This window comes from Anolis sagrei, chromosome 2 (genome assembly GCF_037176765.1).
Source record: "Anolis sagrei isolate rAnoSag1 chromosome 2, rAnoSag1.mat, whole genome shotgun sequence".
In the NCBI taxonomy this organism is placed as follows: domain Eukaryota; kingdom Metazoa; phylum Chordata; class Lepidosauria; order Squamata; family Dactyloidae; genus Anolis; species Anolis sagrei.
The window spans coordinates 146,190,596-146,210,900 of record NC_090022.1 but is presented as its reverse complement, the minus strand read 5'-3'; the positions used below and the strand labels follow the sequence as shown (position 1 = coordinate 146,210,900).

Below are 20,305 nucleotides of genomic sequence, written 5' to 3'. Positions count from 1 at the left end.
TACAGGACAGCCAAACTGAAATGCTAGGGGTCATTGTATAAGGCATGTGCTTAACTGCCAAACTGTTTAGAGTAGACCCCACATATTGAGAAATGTGGGGATTTGGAATTCAAAAACAGCTGGAGGACCACACAGTTCCCGTCCTTGTCATAATGAATTATTCTATATTAGTAAAAGACTTTATATACTTTGGCGGTGTCAGCAAGATGAGGAGTGCTCAGGACCAGAGTAACAACTATGTCCAGTAAGTTTCAGAGCAAGCCTTGGCAAAGCTACAACTATTTTTATATAGTCAGCTATTTAAATATTGGTAATGGAAAAGGCTGGAGTTTGATATTCCAATTGTTTCCGGTAATTTCTCCTACCCAAAACACAGTAGCTGATTTCTGTATCAGAAAACGAAGCAGTAGCATTCACACTGCCAAGTCTAGGGAAATTGAGGATATGGCAATGTAGCCATTATAGGGAGCAGATTGTTGCTTCAGCTGTAGAAGATTTCTAAAGCCAGCCAGGATCGCTGAGCAACTGCAGTTCTTGAGTGCACACTGGTCAGTCCTTGTGTGTGAATGCTCTGACATGAGAAACATGTCGTTTATTATAATTCAAAGATATGCAGATACTCCAAATAAGTTTCAAAATAGAGCCTTTGCACTCTTAATTAGGTCCTAGAAACAGGAAAAAGCCTACACTCAGATAGAAGTGATGATGGACCTCAGACTAAATAACGATTTCAAGTGTCTGCAAAAGTGATAGTGCGTTAAAGACCTGGCTTTACAAATAACAATGTGAGTGACTCAGAAGTTTCAGGAAGGCAAAGGAATTTAACTGAAATAGTGTAACTTTTTTTGTATTTAGCTATTTAAAATCAGTGATAAGAGAGGAGAGAGGGAGAAGGTGATTAGCAATGGGCCCTAAAACAAGCTGTAAAGGGCAGATGTAATATATTTCATCCATTAAATTATCAAGAGAATGTTTAAATCCCGAAGAGAAAAGAAAGAGAAAAGGAAAATAATTTCTGCTGTAAACGGAACTTAAACTACATTGTCACTTAAAAATAAAATCCAGATATTTACTGGAATATGTGACTAGCAATTGAAGGGAATGCCCACAGAGGAAACAAATTTTTGATCAGAGAAGAGTATTAGTACAACTCTATGTTTGTGCAATAAGATGACAAGATAGAAGTGTTTGTGAAGGTAAGTGTCTTCAAAATCTAGAAAGCACTGAACTCAATGATGGTAACTCGGAAAAGAAAGCTCCCTATGACATTTTCGTCTTTAAAAGATAAATATACACGTACGTGTGTGTGTGTGTGTGTTTGAAAGCCGGTGCAAGAATGTATGTATCATTAGGACAGGGTCTACTAGGAAGGCTCATCTACAAAACCCTAAATGGCCTGGATGTGGGGCGTATATGGGAAGGATTGTCTGTTCTGTATGTACTTGCATATTCTTCAAGATCCTCACAACCTCTGAGGATGCCTGCCACAGATGCAGGCAAAACATCAGGAGAGAATGCTTCTGGAACATGGCTATATAGCCAGGAAAACTCACAACAAGCCAATGATTCTGGCCATGAAAGCCTTCGACAATACATCCCTCTGATAATTAAGGAGGCATGACTGGATAGGATGTCAAGAGGGTTTTCTCAAAGTTTAGTAAGTTATGGAGAACTGTCTGGCTTAGGAATGTTCTTTCTTCTGGTGAGGATCTGGTCTCCTGGACTGATTATTCTTATACTGATCTCTTGTTTGTAATTTTTTGTGCTCTCCATCCCTCCCTCTTTTTCATTTCCAAAATTCTTTCGATATGATTTAAGTATTGATTTTTAGAAAAGCATTTTTTATCCTGAAACAATAATGTTAAGTAGGATTTTTTTACCTCTGTTGATTTTCACATGAAGCAAGTTTTCTAAGAAACTATCTCTCAGTTACTGAGAATGGATGAGAGTTCTTCTGGTGCAGTCTTAGTAATGTCATGTTCTGTATTTGTAACACAAATCATTAAAGAAAAGACTGTTAACTATATGTCACCTATATCCCATAGGAACTTCACTATATACCTTTTGGCATAGACAGTAATACTCTCAAATAGTGGTTCTCAACCTGTGGATCCCCAGATGTTTTGGCCTTCAACTCCCAGAAATCCAAACAACTGGTAAACTGGGTGGGATTTTTGGGAGCTGTAGGCCAAAACACTTGGGACTCACAGGTTGAGAACCACTGCCCTAGAACTAAGCCTCTGCATCTTTGATCTAGCTCAATCAGTTCATTAATCAAGTGTAAACTACAGTAACAATCATGTACTTCAAACATATGAGCCAAACTCAACAATGCCTCCCTGAATGCCATGAAGCAGCAAGTTAGGGATATCCATCAAATACCTCATTAAGATTTGCTATTTAAATTGCAATGAGTGTATGGAGATTCATTCAAGGAAGTAAAGCATTTAGTTCTGAAAACAGGCTTCTGAAGACGACGGAATTCATCAATGACTGGGAATCACGTTCTATATCCTATCATTATCATTATCATCTTCCCTCCCTTCCGTAACAACATGTGAGGGATGACTAGGGCAGGGCACAGAACCATGGACAGCACCCTGACAATTTTTGTACCACATTCAGTATCACTGGGACTACAGAGAAGAGGGACTTGAGGAGCAGGTTGTGATTTGATGTTAAATAAAAATGCCCACAAACATCCCCACCTTACTGAAAGCGTCAGCACAGAAATCCACACAATCTCAAAATAACAGATGTAAGGAACCCAGATATAGATGCTTCCAAGGCCAGACTTTGTACCTTCCCATTTTTTTTTTTACCTTAGTCTCAGTAAGACCTGTGACTGTGTTTCCTATAGCTCGGATTACAATATGGGTTTGTGTGTGCAAATGAAGAATTTTCCATCATTTGAAGGTTTGGCAGAGTCAGACTGGGGTAGGTGGGGGAGGAGAAATTCCCAGGAGAGAACAGCATTAATTTGGGACTTGTGCACAGCAAATTGCCTTGGGCATTTGTTAGTAGAGGCCTTCGCTCCTGGCCGGCTGTACAGGGAGAGGCGGCTGGTCCATGTCTTGACCTTTGCGTGTTAGCAGGGCCCGTAGTTCATGGCACATGCAGCTGGGGGTGATTAAGCTGAGCAGGGTGCACCAGGCAGGGGCACGGGGGCACTCCTACCTCAATGTAACCCAGATGACTGTGAACAGATGAAGAGTGTAGGGGGTGTATCCAGTGTGTTGCTGGCTGATGCTAGCAACTGGGAATGTCTGTCTTTCACACTTCCCATCTTATCTGCATGGCAAGAGAAAAAGCCTATCCCTAATCTGTCTGTTTTGATAGAGGAAAGTCTCCGTTCTTCTTTCTGGGTTGAGGGAGTCTGGGATCTCATATCTTCAGCAGCTTGGTTTTAAGTATTTTTCAGCCTGCTCATATTATTAATGATTATGCATCTATCATGGCCTAACGAGTGGATGGGCTTTAAAGGGGAGTGCTAATTCAGCCCTTTGTCTGAATTGTGAGAAGGAGAATTCTCCTATCTGACCCTCCTAACTTCTTTGCTGAGATGAGAAGATTTCTTAATCTGAATGTTAAAAAAACTAGTTTAATTTTTATCCGTTTGAATCCTAGCAGGTTATTAGCTCCATTAATAATAATAATAATAAAACCCAGAGGCTGATGTTTTTTGCCTATGTATTATTTTTATGTATTTCTATGTATTTATTTTGCCTATGCATTATTTCTTCAGTAAAGTTTATAACTGTTTATGTTAATAGTCTGTACCACACAAATGCCTCTACTGAGTGTATATATGCATTCTCTTTACCTAAAAGCTTGTTTCGTGATCCCCACTTTTCCAAGCAATACAAATTCTTTCAGAGAGTCAATCCCCATGGAAGGAAATATTCTTTGGAAGTTTATCATGTATTTGCAATATCTGTTTGTTGACAAATATATGTTTCCCATATAGGTCTATGCAAGCATCCAGATATTTTAGCTTTTCAGGCATCATCCATTTTAAATAACGGCAAATGGGAGACCCTGGAATTCCTTCAAATTCTTTCTTGATCAACATGCTTTTATTTTTCTACTTATTTTTAAACTTACCAAATGGCTCTATACCATAATACAATTAACAAAATTTAAAAACAATTCTGTCCCTAGTTTGAAAGTATCATTTCCTGATTAATTGTGTGGTACCTACTTTTAAAGTAGTTGTTGTACTCCTGAAACTTCATTTTTGTGGCTTCCACAAACTAAGTTGAATTGTTTGAGACTATGAGATATTCATTGAAAAACTATAATAAAATGTGCTGCAGGATGTCCCACAAAAACAAAGTTTTTGCAGTTAAATAAACCTTTTGCATGTTTTTTTATGATAGAACCAATTAGGAAATGACATTTATAATACAGGAATAAAATTAAGTGTTACATAGTGTAATCAAAATAGTAGGGTGCCTTCAATAACTAGAACCCATTAGCCATAAAACTGAAAGTTAACTATATTCTTAGAAAGCACATTTAGCTAAAGCTAAAGAAAAGCATAGAGAAAAGATAATCTCTACTAAATAAAATTACATTCTATAACAACACTCCTCAGATCTAAAAGGAAATAAATAACTAAACAGTCAATAAAATATAGCTTTTATGGATCAGTCTCTTGTAACAGAATCAGAACCCATAGGAACATGATACAGCAAAGAGCAAAGGACTACATGGATCTGCACTACTACTATTCTGAATGTTAGATAAATTCAGAAATATTTGACCACTGGATGGTGGGTTCCCACCATACCCAAAGCATCCAGAGATGTCTTAGAGGGGATAACGTAAGAGATACCTATGTTCAGAGCATGTATTTGTAAATTGGCTGGATTAAATAACACACAAATCATGTGCTAGACCATGTTTTTAGGGCAACCAGCTAAATAACCATCTTGTGCCACATTGCTTTCCATGAAGGATATGCTACATAGAGCACATCCTCCCACTGCAAGGCAGATGGCAATATACTGCCTTCCAATAAAAGAGATTAATTTGTAATCATGGAAAGTTTAAAGACAATCTGACACTTGGCCCAAATCAGTTTCTCATATAGTTTATGAAGAAATTCTCAGATGGTAGTTACTGCAGTACAAGGCTGGGGACAGTTGTCATATCACTTTATTCCACAGACTGTTAAATAGACTGTCCCCATAAACCTGCCGTATGTTTCAGTGACAGATTTTTTTCCTCATTATTGGTCTGATCATGTTAACTCTGATGAAACTGTTAAATAAAGTTTTCTTTGCTGAACAGTTGGCCTTCATTTCTAAAGGCAGGACAATGGAGCTTTAGTAGGGAGGGAGTGGTCTCAGTTTCCACCTTTTCAGGATTTTTTTGGAGTGTCTGCCTCCTACTGGCTGGACCAGGGACAATGTTCACTGCGGAACTGCCTGAGGTCAATGGAAAGAAATATTTTGAATCATTCCAATGAGATTCTGAATATTCAATCTATCAGTATACAAGAGCTAGTACATTCTGCTAAGTTTTTCAGCCAGCTGCACTCTCTTTTATAGTTGTCTGGGACATCTTTGTTCTGTGTGCTAGACTACTGAACAGCATTTCTGGGAGCTATTAAACAGATAATGGGCTCTCTTTGGAGATGACAGGGACAACCATATCATAGTGTTGAGAACATGCCTTGCACAAAGGCCACAGGCACTCTGCTGACACACAGTAAAAACATATTGCAAATAGAAAACAAAGGCTGATGGCAAAGGGTAGATTCTGGCTTGTTAGTTTTCTATTTTTTGGGACTTTTTAGGTGGAAGAGCCCTGCAAACAAAATCCTGTATTTGAGCACTACAATTTCCCATTTGACATGCTATCACCATCCTCATTACATATCCTTGGATACGCAGACCAAGCTTGTCCTTGCTTCTTCTATGCTTGACAAAGAATGTTCCTGGAGCTTCTATTGTGGATCAGATATGTTTCATAAATATGTAGTGGAAGGCGTGGGGACATTCTGTCAGTGCAATGAAATAAAATAAAATAATTGTGCTGTGAGTTGAATTGGATACAAATCTGATTTAATTTCTACTATATGTTATTAAGTATATGTTTCTAGAAATATAGGACTGAGTCTACTGGGAAGTTTTGTATCTGCTCTAAAAAAAGAAGAAGCAATAGTTGTTAAGAGACACAAGACAAGACAGTCTATTTGAGTCTGGGAATAATGGACTAGGTAGGCCCTTCAAAATTCCCTGGTCATGTTTGGCTCCCTTAGCTGCTTCTGCTTCCAGTTCCATTCATTTTACAGTTCTGCCTATGCGGTTCTGCCAATGCGTTCTCCCTGGTGTATTGTTTCCCTGTGAGCTCTATACTGAGGACAGGATCAGAAAACAACTTTGTCTAATTCAGTGGGGCTTTCTTCTTTGTAGATACACACCGCTTCCTAGTAAGAAGTAGCAGAGTTATTTGGTAATGTAATAATATAGGAGGTGTACCACAATGGATCTTTGCTAAAGAGCTGATTGTTCCACAGCTAATATATACCTTTGACAATAAGCAATGTACTCAAAGAGGAAATAGGGATAATTGTATACTTTTGTATAAACCAAATATGCAATATCTACAGATTAGTGCAGAATTATGTTGGTGTGTGCCTTCAAATCATTTCCAATTTATGGCAGTCCTAAGAATACTCTAACATGGTATTTTCTTGGCAAGAGTTGTTCGGGGGGGGGGGGGGGTTGGATCCTGAATTTCCTTCAGCCAGTGGGACCATTTTGAGTGCAGTTCTCACCAGCAGGAAGGTGCTTCCATTCTTTCCAACTATATGATTCTATGATTCTGTCTTCTTTTAATGTTTTGGAAATCTGCTCTGGAGGCTTGGTTGATACTCTAGTGTTGATAAAAGAAGAAAAAAAATGGAGCAACCCTTTGGGAATCATAGGTCCTTCTATCAATGTGAATTGGGGATTGAGGATGCAGGCCATGGACCTCAACAGGGAGAACAAGTTTAAAACTTATTCAAGAAGCAGTATATATGTGTGTGTTTATCTAGACCACTCCTTCTTAAAACTGAGTCCTGACCCCAAATGAGGTCCCCTTCACTCAATGTTGGAGTCACAAAAAATGGCAACATTTGTGAATGCTACCTAGACATTTACATAAATCTGTGAGCAATAAGGTGGACTCTGCAGAAATTGCTTCAGATGTACTTCATAAAAAGGGAAATTAACTTATTCAGCAAGCATTTGCATATGCTGATTTATTATCAGTAAACGTTTGATTTTTATATCTATTTTATAAACCTATACGCAAGGGGTCACAAAAATATTTCTCAAGCAGAAATGGACCGTGAATGGAAAAGGTTTTTTTATAAGTCCTAATCTACATGAGTGATTTCTGATTTTTTATTATAGAACATAAGAACTGGAAATTGACATTTTTATGCACACCAGCCTGTTGATTTTGCCCAGTTTATCCCTTTAGATTTCAATATCCATAAGGGACATAACAGTATCCCACTTTTTATTACTAAGCATTCTTCACTCGAGTGTCAGTGCTTTATTAATTCCTGTATTTAAATTATTGGGATATAGAAGAAAAAAAAGCAATCTATAAAAATGTGATCTCTAAATTTATATCTAGAAGCTGTATTTATGAATGAATATTTGATAAATTCAATTCACACAGCCAGTTAAGGAGTATCTTACTATTTCTATTGACTGCCACTAGCGGTAAGCACTAACCCAATCAACAAAAATTAACAAATAAATAAAACAACAGCAAAACCTATGGAACCTGATTTGAGATAGCCGGTTCAGACAACATTACTATGTAGCATCCATAACTATTATGTGGTAATCATAGTCACACAAATTGCTTCTTAAGCAGAAATCCTAATGAACAATTGAGAAAAAGACTGCAAAGAAGTTCTGCTCACTTTTTTCTCTTTGTCTTTCTTTGCCAGCGGACCCTGTGGTACAGATTGAAGGCAACCCACACTGTTGTTTCTTCAACTTCAGCCCCAAGATTATGTTCACTAAGGTAGTAAAGGCGCAGCTATGGGTATACCTGAGACCTGTTCAGCATACCTCCACAGTCTACTTACAGATCCTGCGCCTCAAGCCAGTGACAGAGGATGGTAGCCGCCACATCCGCATCCGCTCACTCAAGATTGACCTGAATTCACGCATTGGCCACTGGCAGAGCATTGACTTCAAACATGTGCTGCAGAACTGGTTCAAGCAGCCCCAGAACAACTGGGGTATTGAAATCAACGCTTTTGATCCCAATGGCAATGATCTGGCTGTCACCTCTCTGGGGCCTGGAGCCGAAGGACTGGTGGGTAAAGAGAAATGTCCCTTGCCATCTTCTTTCCCCATCCTAGCCCCTTACCTTGAGTAGGAGGTCAAAGAAATGTTATGTCTGCAATCCTGTATGGCTCTGGTTGGCATAGTAGGCAGCATAGTAGCAACTATGCTAGGCTGACCCATACCACCCTCTTTGACTTACTGAATAGCCTCTGAAGCTCCTTGTTTTGTGAGAAGCCACCAGGATCATTGAAACTCTGGGACCTTTCACACAGTCATATAACCCAGAATATCAAGGCAGAAAATCCCACTATATCTGCTTCAAACTGGTTATCTGAGTCCACACTGCCATATATTCCAGTTCAAAGCAGAAAATGTGGGATTTCATTTAGCTGCGTGGAAGGGGCCTCCATCTCTATCCAAAAAGCCACATTAAAAATGATGACATCTGCACTGAGAACTCCAGAGGACCTTGGCAGATGCCACACTGTTATACACCTGTTTTCACCTCCTGCTTCCTACTTGTTACTAGAAGGCTGGAATTGTAATGTATGAGGGTCAGGGAGGCCATTGTTAGCTTTTCTGGTGAACTCTTCCCACCTCTTACTTCAGAGGTAGGCCATTTTTGTGGCTCCCTAGCTCTCTAGGGTGTAAAAAAGCCCCCTCCCATTATTATTATTTTGCAAAATTACAATATTGTCTTTCTCCAAAATACTCCAAACTGACTTCAAGGGGTATGAAGGACATTTCTGACTGGTTCAAAGCCCCTGGGATATCTGAGGGCTCATTTAAAAAAAATAAAAATAAATAAAGAATGCACTCTAGAGGGCATTTGGAAGGATTTTGGGGGAAAACAAAACCCTCACTGATTTTTTTCCAGGAGTGGGTGTGCTGGGATAAGGCCCTCCAAGTCTTCTGGGGGAAGAATGTTCTAGTCTTCCATAGTTGCCATCCCCCTCTTATTTTGATCTCATCCTTATCGGAGTGACAAGCAGTTGCTACTTTTTAATAAACTGTTAAGACCTGTATACTTCGATACTTACTATTGATCTCTGCTCCACTCAAAACTCTCCAACTGGCCTTGTACAAATGGCCCCTTCAGTCCCATCTTTAGGAAAAAGTGAACTAAAAATTCCACACTTTCCCCAGTTAAAACTCAATATCTTCACTTAGACAAGGTTTTAGTCCAGTACTGCATAAAACCTGGAGTGGTATTCACATAAGTAGAAATAGAACAGCTGCATTCCAATATATGCTAGTTTAGTCATGTAGCATCTGTCTCTGACAAAATGGCTATTAACAATACCTTGACTTAGTTAACTCAATTATTTTGTGAAAAATTAAAAAAACCCAATGTGTTAAAATTACTGGATTCATCTATTGGATCATTTCACCTTTTCTGCTGTCCATCTTAAACTACTTTTTCATGTAATGAATCAAATGGTTTTTGTTAGGCCTTTTACTTTAAGTGTACAAAACCTATCTATACACATAGGTTACTATCTTTTATTTGTATTTTGTGATGTATCTTGAAAGCATTTCTGTTCAGCACACATCTCTAAATGGTTTTCTAAAAAGCTCTAATTATCTTAAATAGTGACATATCCTTTTGTAACAAAAGTGCAAAGACCTACATCCAATTTTAGTGCCAAATACAACTGACACAATGGATAAATGGAAGATGTGTCAGTGTTACCAAATTCTTATTGATTCAATAGCTCCGCAGTCACTGGGACCAACAACTGGATTTGAGTTTTTAATTTTTTTAATTAAAAAGTCATATAACTAGATTTACTCCCTATATTTTCCATATAATTTTCTTATATTTCACATTTTCAGCTATCTAAAGCAGAAATCAACATTAGATGATTTCTAAATATTCTGGCAGCAGCTGATAATCAAAGATCTTAGTGCATTTTGTCTTTTTTAGTAGACTCATTTCCTTAAGAAATATCTAAATAGCCAGTATTCTAGATAAGCTACTTAACTATCATAGTTACATAGTTGGTTGGCATCCCCTGGTCCTTCCTGCTCCAATTACTGGGCAGCAGCTGCTTTGAGTAACAAGGAACTGGTCTCCTGTCCATTGGAAAACAGAAAACTGATGTTCTCTTTGTCATTCTGCAAGCAATCTGTGTGTGTGACAGAAGCAGGATCCCTGTTGCAACTCCTCTTCACTCTGGAGAGGAATGGGAACTTCAGTCTGCTACATCCTGATCTACAGGAAAAACAGACCCCTGTCACTTGTACCTGCTCTCAGTGGCTGCTGCACAGTAAATCAGGATTGGGGGATTTTTACAATTTGAATGTATTCCCTACACTATTATAGATGTAGGGACTGGGAATATGAATCATTTATGAACGTATAGCTCTAGATTAAACATACATAACTGTGATAATTAATTCCAGACAACGGGTTTAATAATGACTGCTTAACGTAAACAATCTTTCTAATAGGAAAAAAAATAAAAATTACTTCTGAGAAGTGGATGAATGCTTGACTTCTAGGATAAGGAAAATTAGGGCTAGAAGTGCCCTTGTCAGGAAAGATAAGGAATGGGCTGAACAGAATTGGATAAATGAATCTAAACTGAGATTGATTTAAAGTATATACAGAGTCAGAGAGAGATGGACAGATGGGTCTAGGAAAATGGATAATGGGTAACTTGTTAATAGATCTGATGTGCTTCAAAACTGTACCTCTGAGTGCTTTTTTCCCTCCATGGTTACCTCTTGCCATCTGAATGTGTATAAGAAGATATTTTCATATTTGTGAATTTACATCTGTGTTTTCTTCCTTTTGATCCCTCTCCTAGCACCCCTTCATGGAGCTGCGTGTGCTGGAGAACAACAAACGGTCTCGTCGGAATCTGGGACTAGACTGTGATGAACACTCCACTGAGTCCCGTTGCTGCCGTTACCCACTGACGGTTGACTTTGAGGCTTTTGGCTGGGATTGGATTATCGCCCCCAAGCGGTACAAAGCCAACTACTGTTCAGGCCAGTGTGAATACATGTTCATGCAAAAATATCCTCACACCCATTTGGTACAACAAGCCAATCCACGGGGGTCTGCCGGGCCTTGCTGCACACCCACCAAGATGTCCCCCATCAACATGCTGTACTTCAATGACAAACAGCAGATCATCTATGGCAAAATTCCTGGCATGGTTGTTGACAGGTGTGGATGCTCTTAAACCCCCTACTTGCCCTGTCACTTCCTTCTTTTGATCACTTTGGATTCCTGCTTCAGTGATGCACCCTGACAAATAGCATTTTAAACATTTTTGGAGAGCAAATGATTGTGGGAAAAGAACAAGATGAATAGAATTGTATTGAAAATCTCTGAAGTGACATCATGCGCTGTGCAATAATCAAAACAGACGTCACGTTTCTGGAAAGTGGATGAGTTGGCTTGGATCAATACTTTCCTCCCTGAGGCAAATATGAATCAAGCATTCTTCTCTTCTCCTCCAAAACCCTTCATTTGACCTATTACTGCTCAAGCTTTACTTTTACTGGCATCCTTTCTTTCTTCCCTTTCTCTCTTGATCTGGGAAGCAAAAAAATGGGTTCTATCATGAAAAAGATCATCAGAAAGAGAAAAGACCTTTGACTCGTTTACAGACAGTGAAAGCTTCCTAGATTGTGATTAAGTTAAATAAAATGTTGTATGGAGCTATAACAGATAAAAGGGAGGAGAGGTAAATATTTTGTATTAAGATGAAGAAGGAAACCAGCCAGTTTGGGAAAGATTTGGCATTTTGTTTTTTGGTTGGGAGGGGGAGGGAGAATATAGTCTGGGAATCGGAGGGTTGTTGAACCTGCCTGCCTTTTGAGAGACAGAACCCCGAAGAGATGGAAAGCTCCAAAAATGCAAACTGACATCCACTTAAATGCTTTCCTGCATTGACTGCATGGTTGCAAGAGATGGTGAAGGAATGGAGGTGTAGTCTGTAGTTACACGGGTGTTGAAATAACTGACTAACTGGAAGTTAAACTGCCAGTTCTAGCTGACTTGGATGCTCCAAACAGATAGGATCCAACATTCTTCATCTCCATTGTCTATAAAAATGATGAACCCAACACAGTGAATTCAAGACACATCTGTCAATTCAGAACCCATTTTTAAAGCAGTAGGGAAAAGATCCTGGGAGAGATTGGACCCATGTAGGTTTCCTCCTCCTCCTGCCCTTCTGAAGTACTATATTTTGCATCACTGCAAGAAAAGTTTCTAGAAGATGCAGTTGAGGAAAACAAAATTACTTTTATTTATTATAGCAACAGAACCGTTATACTTAAAGGACCACTTTTGCCTAATATTTCAGTGGGAGGAATATATATCCATGAATGTAAATACTACAGAACTGGCGATTAGCCTTTGCTAACAGCCGAACTAGATTAGACCACTAGTTTCCTTTAGATGGCTTGAGGTTTCTTTTTTAAACTGGGTAGTGTATTGTTGCCTTTATACTGCCAGTTCCTTAATAACACAGCCATTTTTGAATAGTGGCATAGGCTGCTCTTGTTTTTACCTGCTCCACTGGTCAACTGATTTTTTTTAATTAAATGCACTTAAGTAGATTTTAACCCATTTCCAAACTTCCATGACTCTGCTATATGAACTTCCTTCCAGCACAGAGTCTCTAGCTCTGCTTCTACTATTTGAAACAACAGGATGACAGAGGAGAATGAAACATATGGCTTAAGGAAATAGAACATTAACTCATAATAAGCTATTTGGAAGTCAGGGCTTAGACTGGGCATGTGGCATATAATCTTGAAATTCAAGGAGTTGGATTGGCAAGTGGTAAAGGTTAGGTGGAAAAAATTATTATGTTTAATGGTCCCATAACAACTGTTGTTTAAAGTTAGTGATTACAGCTTGGATTTTAAGTTCAGATAGATAATCCTGCAAACTGAAACCCAAAATATAACCTATTACTGGTTACGTGTTCAAATCTAGAATGTGAACTAAAAACCTTTGCTTGTAGCGAAAGATCAGTGTTGAGCCATTCTCTGCTAAATTTTCATTTGTGAATGGGACAAAAGCTTGTTCCGTTAGGACTATAAGAAACCACATTATAGACCAGGATAGCCACTGAAACGTTGTTCTCAAGGGCTAAAGCACTTTGACAGGTGAGATGACATATACAGTAGGTTTCATTTCATGCAAAGCATTCATTACATCCTATCTATTCAAATAGAGAGACAAGTTAAATAGAAGAAAGCTCTTTAAATTGAATAGGTGACCCCTTATGGCACTTGAAAAGTAGACTAACATGGTTCTATTTGTGAAGTCAAAGTATGGATTATATTAAAACATGAACTTGTTGTTGCAGACTGTTCATCATATTACTCCAACTAATTTATGATGCAAAAGTTGCAGCTGATTTTTTTCCTGAAAGAGGAAAGAAGAGACAGGATAATAAGAATTAGCTCTGAAGCAGGCAGACTGGAATAAACACTGTGGCATTTTTACTTCCCTTTTGCTGTTTTCATGACAGTATGAAATCAGGATCCCTGTTTCTCCAGAGTTCAGCTGTTCCTGCTGCTCTAGGGCTTGTTTCTCCACATCTCTGCTTGGGCTGTCTAGGGAGCTGCTGTGTGATATGATGTAACACTTCAGAAATGCCTAGCCTGAGTCTGGAACCCAGGGGTGGTGGTGACAGGCTGGAGGGGAGTCTATAGCAGACCCAAGGCCAAGTATTTATTTGAAATTTTCAGCATAGAAGATTTGGAGCCAACCACCAACAAATACAGTTGTTCCATTACATTAAAGCAGCTAAAAATATACCCTCTGATTTTTTTTTCTGAACTGACTTTTTGACAGAAATACTGGTTATGGATAGGATGAATATTAGTAAATGGGGAAGAGTCAAGTGAGGCCACCACAAACGAATAGATCCTACAGCCTTTTCAATTCTAGCACTTATTATATATAAGAGCTGACATATGAATCCCAACAACTAGCCAAGTTTTTAAATGCAGCAGTGTTGGTCTTGCCTATGTTAGTCAATACAGTGTTTGCCTTCCTACTTTGAAGTTGCAGAGTACAAGAATAGTGAGAAATGCATACATGAAAGCTTGAATGAAGATGCATAAGATGAGATGCCATGGAAATTTTAAGCTCCCCAATCTTAGCACTTCTCATGGGTTTAAACCCTGAATCCCAAAGAAGGGAACAGTCCCTAGCCCAAGGTTGCACAGAGATCAGCTCTTCTGGTCCTTTTTAAACTACACTGCCTTTCTCTCTCTTTCTCTCTTTAGCACTTATAGATTGAAGCGCTTCAACCTTTTCAAAAGCACTCATCATACATGCCTTCTCAGCTTGCTGAGTATGCACTAAATTACACAAATGTCTTAACTGCTCGATATAAATGTATTTGAGAGCATACACTGCATAAAGGATAATAACTCAGGAAATTGAAATCTATGAGAAGATTTACAACAAGACTCCCTGGGCCTGCAGTGGTCTTGAATTATCTTCTTTAGGATTTGAAGACTGCATGCCACAGAATAAAAACATATTATAAATAGTTCCCACAGTATGCCATCAAGTTCAACAAAAGGAGACTGTCAGGAGTATAGAAAGATACAAATACGTTAGTCATATTACTATCCCTTTAGATAGCATAGAGAAGGGATAACACCCCTGTGGTATTTGTTTTGCGGCCTGTGCTTTTGTTCAGAAGGTTTCACCTTACTTTCTGTCCCTGCGATAATTGAATTTTGAAAAATTGGACCTGTTGTGAAAACAAGGATTGGCAATAAAGCTTCAGTTGAGAGGAATGGGGAGGAAATTTGGGATGTGCATGCTCCTTATAGTATGAGAGCTGTCTAAAAAAAGTAGATCCCAGAAATTTGTCACTACTGCTCACAGTGTATTTATTTTTGGGGAATATGAAAAGCTGCTACATAATAATGTAGAAAAATGCTGCCTTATTGAAAGGAAAACAAATACCGGAATGATGTGATTGATTAGAAGATATGTCTGCAGAGAATTGGTACTTGAAGGGACGTGACCTAATCCTTAAATCTAGTGAAAAGAGATAATAGTTTGGACATCACTTATTTCGGTCATTCTTATGGTTCTCTTCCTCTGAAGGACTGAATTGTTCCAGGCCTTTCTGCCAGAACAAAGACATGTGTTTGGCAATAATGCTATCCAGCAGTTTTCATTTTAAGTTTTTAATTTGTGTTTTGAAATACCTTCGAATGAGAAAGAGAACCAAACCAAATGCTTGAAAACAAAGATCTTTTAAGAGATCTCACCTCACTGCTGTTCAAAAGCAAAATGCATATAGTATATATTTAGTTAAACAGGACAGTTCTGAATTCTTGGTTTCATTTTTGTCCAGGGAAAGCAACTTTTCATATTTACTGACTATTTCAAAAGTGTGCCTACAGTATCTGCTGAAGATAAGAAATTGAATAGGTCTTGAGTAGGTCTTTCCATTGTTTGGGAGAAGAGAGCAGCATTACACTTGGCACCCTGGGAGGACTCACGTATCCTAGTCCCTACTGCTCTTTGCTCTGGGAAAGAATAGACTCTAACAATAGAAAAGAAACTGAGTAGAAGTCTAGATATGGTTGCACCTGCCATTTAATGGATTTATGCCACATATGGATTTCACTATGCTCTATTATATTATAAAGATTTGTGTTAGAAGCTGAAAAGGAAGGAATGTTAGCAATGTTAATCTATAAAATTATTGTATTAGGAACGGTATAATAAAAAAGAAAGATGGCGTTGTTCATCTTTCTTTACCAATCTGCTTTACCAATCAGAAGATGAAAAACACCAGCTTTCTTTTTTGATTTTACAAAATAGTTCCTAACACTTTGAGATTAAAAGTAAAATCCTTGGCCTGAAATATGAACTTCATAATAATCAGGTTATACAGATGATTGTATGTTGCAAGAGAATTGTGGCTCAAGCATGGTCCTATTTGAGAGAAATCTTCTCAGTCCTGATCTCCTTCCTCTCCAGGCAATCTAGCAGGTGCTTTTGTGTAGAATCTCTACCTGTAACTAAAGGGCAACTTCATCAATGTGTTCCCCAAAATGTTCCTCTTTAAGCCCACTGAAATCAGCCAGACCTTTACTTATTTGTTGCTTATTGTGATCAGACACTTAACTCCCATTATGCTTTATGAGGGCGATGTTCTTAGATGACCTGCTATGGCACAAAGCCACATACTTTGTTATACACAATTCCTCTCTGCTGGAGACACAGAGCAGAGAAGTGCATGACAAAGCTACTTTTCATGAAGTATAATTTCCTGTTGGTGGCTTTGCTCAGGGGCAGTGGGTGGGGGAAAGGGATGTATGCACATCACTGTATGAAAGTCGAGATGGGTTATGATCAAACTGGATCCCTAGGAGTTGGGTTCCTTCCAATGGGACATTTCCAAACAGCTATTTTTGAATGCAGTCTAGCTCTCCAAGAAATAGTTCAGCATTGTGTATTGCTGCTATAGAAAAAAGAAGAAGAAAAACTGTTTGGACTTCTCACAGCAGGCACTGAAAAGCACTGCCTGAAACAGCTTAATTCAGAATACATAATGAATTTAAGCAAACTATTAGTATTAGGATGTTGTGACGTAACTCATTAAATGCCAATGAACCCTTATATTGCAAAGCCTATGATAATAAGAGACTACTGGGGTAGCTAGTGAGGGAAGGATATGAGGAACCCCTTTATTATATCAAGCTCAGTTCATTATGTTTTGGCTAATGTAGACTTAACATAGGGCACCTAGTCACTGATGAGATTCAGTGATGCAGTATTCATTCTCCTCGAATCTTACATGCAATGACAGAAGTCTCAGTAGAGCAAATAAAATTTGCCCTTTTGATCACCCACGATTTTCTAAGTTTGTTTCATAATAGGTCCCTACTGACCCAAGTGTCCAACATCATTAAGGATCCTTTTCAGAGATGTGTAAACTGATCCTATGAATGCTTTCTCAAGTAAGTCCTGCTGAGTTCAGTGGCACTTATTCCCATGTGCTTCAGCTTATACCCTTAGTAAGCAATGATGCCGCCCATTCTAATGTAAAAACGTATAAACCTCCAGTTTTCCTTTAAGCATCCATTCAGAATGATACACCAAAAACTGGGCAGGTCTCACCTGAAACGTGGATGTTTTCTTTCTGGGTTTTGGGTGGTTTGATACCCCTCGCCTTCTACTGCCCAATGGTGCTAAACTAGAAAGATAAGATCCGGATCACCTGCTACTAGTGTTTTCTTCCAATGGGATAGCATTTTGCTTTGGGTAATTTGACTCACAAAAGGCAGACAGGCATGATTATTTTTGGATGTATGCTTGTAAATATGAGTCTTTTAAATGTATTATTTACTTTGTTTATGTTACTGTCCATAAATGTCATAGTGGTGTTGTGAATGTTGGAGTGTATGCGTGTATGAGTGTGACAAAGAAATGAGTCTGAGGACAATGACATGGGTGAGGAAGTTTTGTGCTTTATTTTAATCACATGACCAAAAGGCTATTCACTGGTTAAGATTGTTTTTGTTTGTTTGTTTTGATCACATGACCAAACACAGCACTTGAACATCAAAATTTTAAAAAAATTAAAAAATATATAAAAATACAAAAAAAAAAAAAAAAGAGTTCAGAGCTTTTCACTCCAATCCGGCACCTGGGACATGCACAGCTATTATTTCAACCTTTCCAGATGCAAATCCTTATGGCTATCTTCAAGAGAAGAGACAGGGGAAACTAGCATTTCAAGGGGAAAGTTAATGCCACTACAACATGTAGTGTGCCATACAACAATTTTCTGAAAAAGTGCAAATTGGTTTTAGGTCCATGGCTGGTGTTTAACAAAAGAGATTTCTGTTGTACATGGTCAGTATGTCCATCATTCACATCTCTGCGTCATCACCCTGAGCTGCCGCCTTTCTTTACAAAACGGATGCCGGTTCACTTGGAAAGCAAGAGGTGGTCCCACCAGGACATTTGGGGAGGCCTCAGAGACTTTGCAGGAGTGAAGCAAAAAGCCTGGACTTAAAACTGCTGAATGTTCACTGTAAAAAAAAATCTGAACTGAGAGACTGCTTTGGGCTAAGGTACCATTTGCACTATGAAGGTTAAAGAAAATTTAAAGAGACTAGGATGGAGTTTCCCTTATGTGACACACCCTAGAGCTCAAGAAGAGATACTTTTATGTCTGTGCTTTCTCTTTTTGTAATGGCTGTGTGTGAGGATTAGTATGTATGAATCTTAGTATAGTTTCCTTCCTGCTGAAGGCAATTCACTGTGTAGTTCTGCAATCTCAGCAACTATACACTGATGTATCTGACTTCCAAGCCACAAAGTGTCTTGTTACTGTCATATCACAGATCACAACTTTCATAGGACAAACTAAACCAATAGCTAATTTCTTTGCAAAATACATTCTAGATATTTATGTACATCTTCATGCTGGTACATTCTGAGAATACTACATAATGATAGAATTAATCAGTCTCTAGCTAGTCTTAGCTTCCCCGCGTTGTCAAGAATGAGGGATAAGAATCTACATCTTAAATAATTAGTTTGGGAGAGAAGGATAAAGTTGAACTTCCAGCATAACTACTGATTGCTCCTAATATATTAGGAAATCATGAGATCTAGATATTTCCTTTTGGCTGCAGCAAGTGAAAAATGTGCCAACAGAGAATTCGATTCTTAAAACACCTGAATTCTTCTGCAAGCTTCATCACTCATGCTGGTATAACTTTTGAAGCAAATTAGCTTTATCTCTGTGTGCCATCTGTAGAAAAGGGATGTTGTAACTTCTGTTACAGCAACGTTGTTAGTCTTAATTGGTGTATTTTAAAACTTTGTAGAATCCACAGAAGAACAAAATGCTAAAGGCATAAGAGCCATTAAAGTTATTTAGGACCCACTTCTTAGAATAACATCCATTGGTATCTCTGTTGGCATTCCTTTGACTTCAAATGCCTCATAATTCCATCCCTTACTATATTTTGACATTGCTGAAAGTAAATTTCTTAAATGGTTTCCTCACCATTTATCAAACACACAGTGCTCTGGAATGTTTTACTTAACAGCTTTGGAGTTATGACAAATATTTTCTCAGAAAAACAGTCTTTCCTCTCAGATGGAAAAGCTCCTGGTTATTCGTTTCACTAAAACCCAATATATGCTCATATTTTTAGGCAGGCGTATGTCCTGCCTTAGAGAGCTTCCTGACTGAAATATAAGAATTACATTGAGGTGGCACTCTTTTATGTAGAGTTAAGGTCAGAACAACTGGGGGCTATAACAACTGTTCTTTTTGTATTCATACTGAAAAAACCCAAGCAAGAGGAAGAAAAACAAAACAAAAATAAGAATTGCCTTGGCTATTTCTCTTCTGTGTTGTATAAATTAACTTGTTCTGTAACTGGCTTTAGTCTGTCTAGTGTATCATAACCATTGCTTCTGGTTCAATTTCTCTTTGTCCTTTTTTAGATTTTTTTGTACAATAAATATATATATACAGCAAAAATAAATCTCCTTTTTGATGAATTGATGACGGAGTGCTATATCTTAAAAGCATTTAACTTGGAATCATTTGATCTGAGTTTGCACTATAATCATGCTATGCAATCTGTGCCAACCACTTTGACACATCTCCAAACACATAAGCTCGATTCCTATGAAAGAATAGGAGTAGTCAACAACATCAGTGAGTGCACAACTGGAACTGGATACAGGGAGACTGATTCTATGCAATATGTGACTATATAACTAAACAGTGATACAACACTGAAATCAGATACACAACATTATATCTACATGCATGCTGTAATAAGGGGAGGGCTGTTATTTCAAAAGCTTAATGATACTGCCAGGAAGGAATGTACAGGAATAGTATTACTTCTTGTTTCTCTTCAAGAGAGAGAAATTAAACCCACCTGTTTTGATTCTTAATTAGACCCATTGCTGCATAACCCCAGCCTTTAAAACAGGCCCCTTTAACCTGTGG

General features: G+C 38.3%; 1 protein-coding gene across 1 annotated transcript in view; it reads left to right on the top strand.

Annotated features, from left to right (window-relative positions):
- The window catches only part of GDF11 (growth differentiation factor 11), a 31,086-nt gene extending 13,144 nt beyond the window's left edge, over positions 1 to 17,942 (top strand). Inside the window, exons 2-3 of the mRNA XM_060763906.2 lie at positions 7,961 to 8,334; positions 11,120 to 17,942. Coding sequence (XP_060619889.2) covers positions 7,961 to 8,334; positions 11,120 to 11,500 — 755 coding nt within the window. The 3' untranslated portion in view covers positions 11,501 to 17,942. The remainder of the gene's footprint in view (positions 1 to 7,960; positions 8,335 to 11,119) is intronic.
- The last annotated feature ends 2,363 nt before the right edge of the window (positions 17,943 to 20,305 follow it).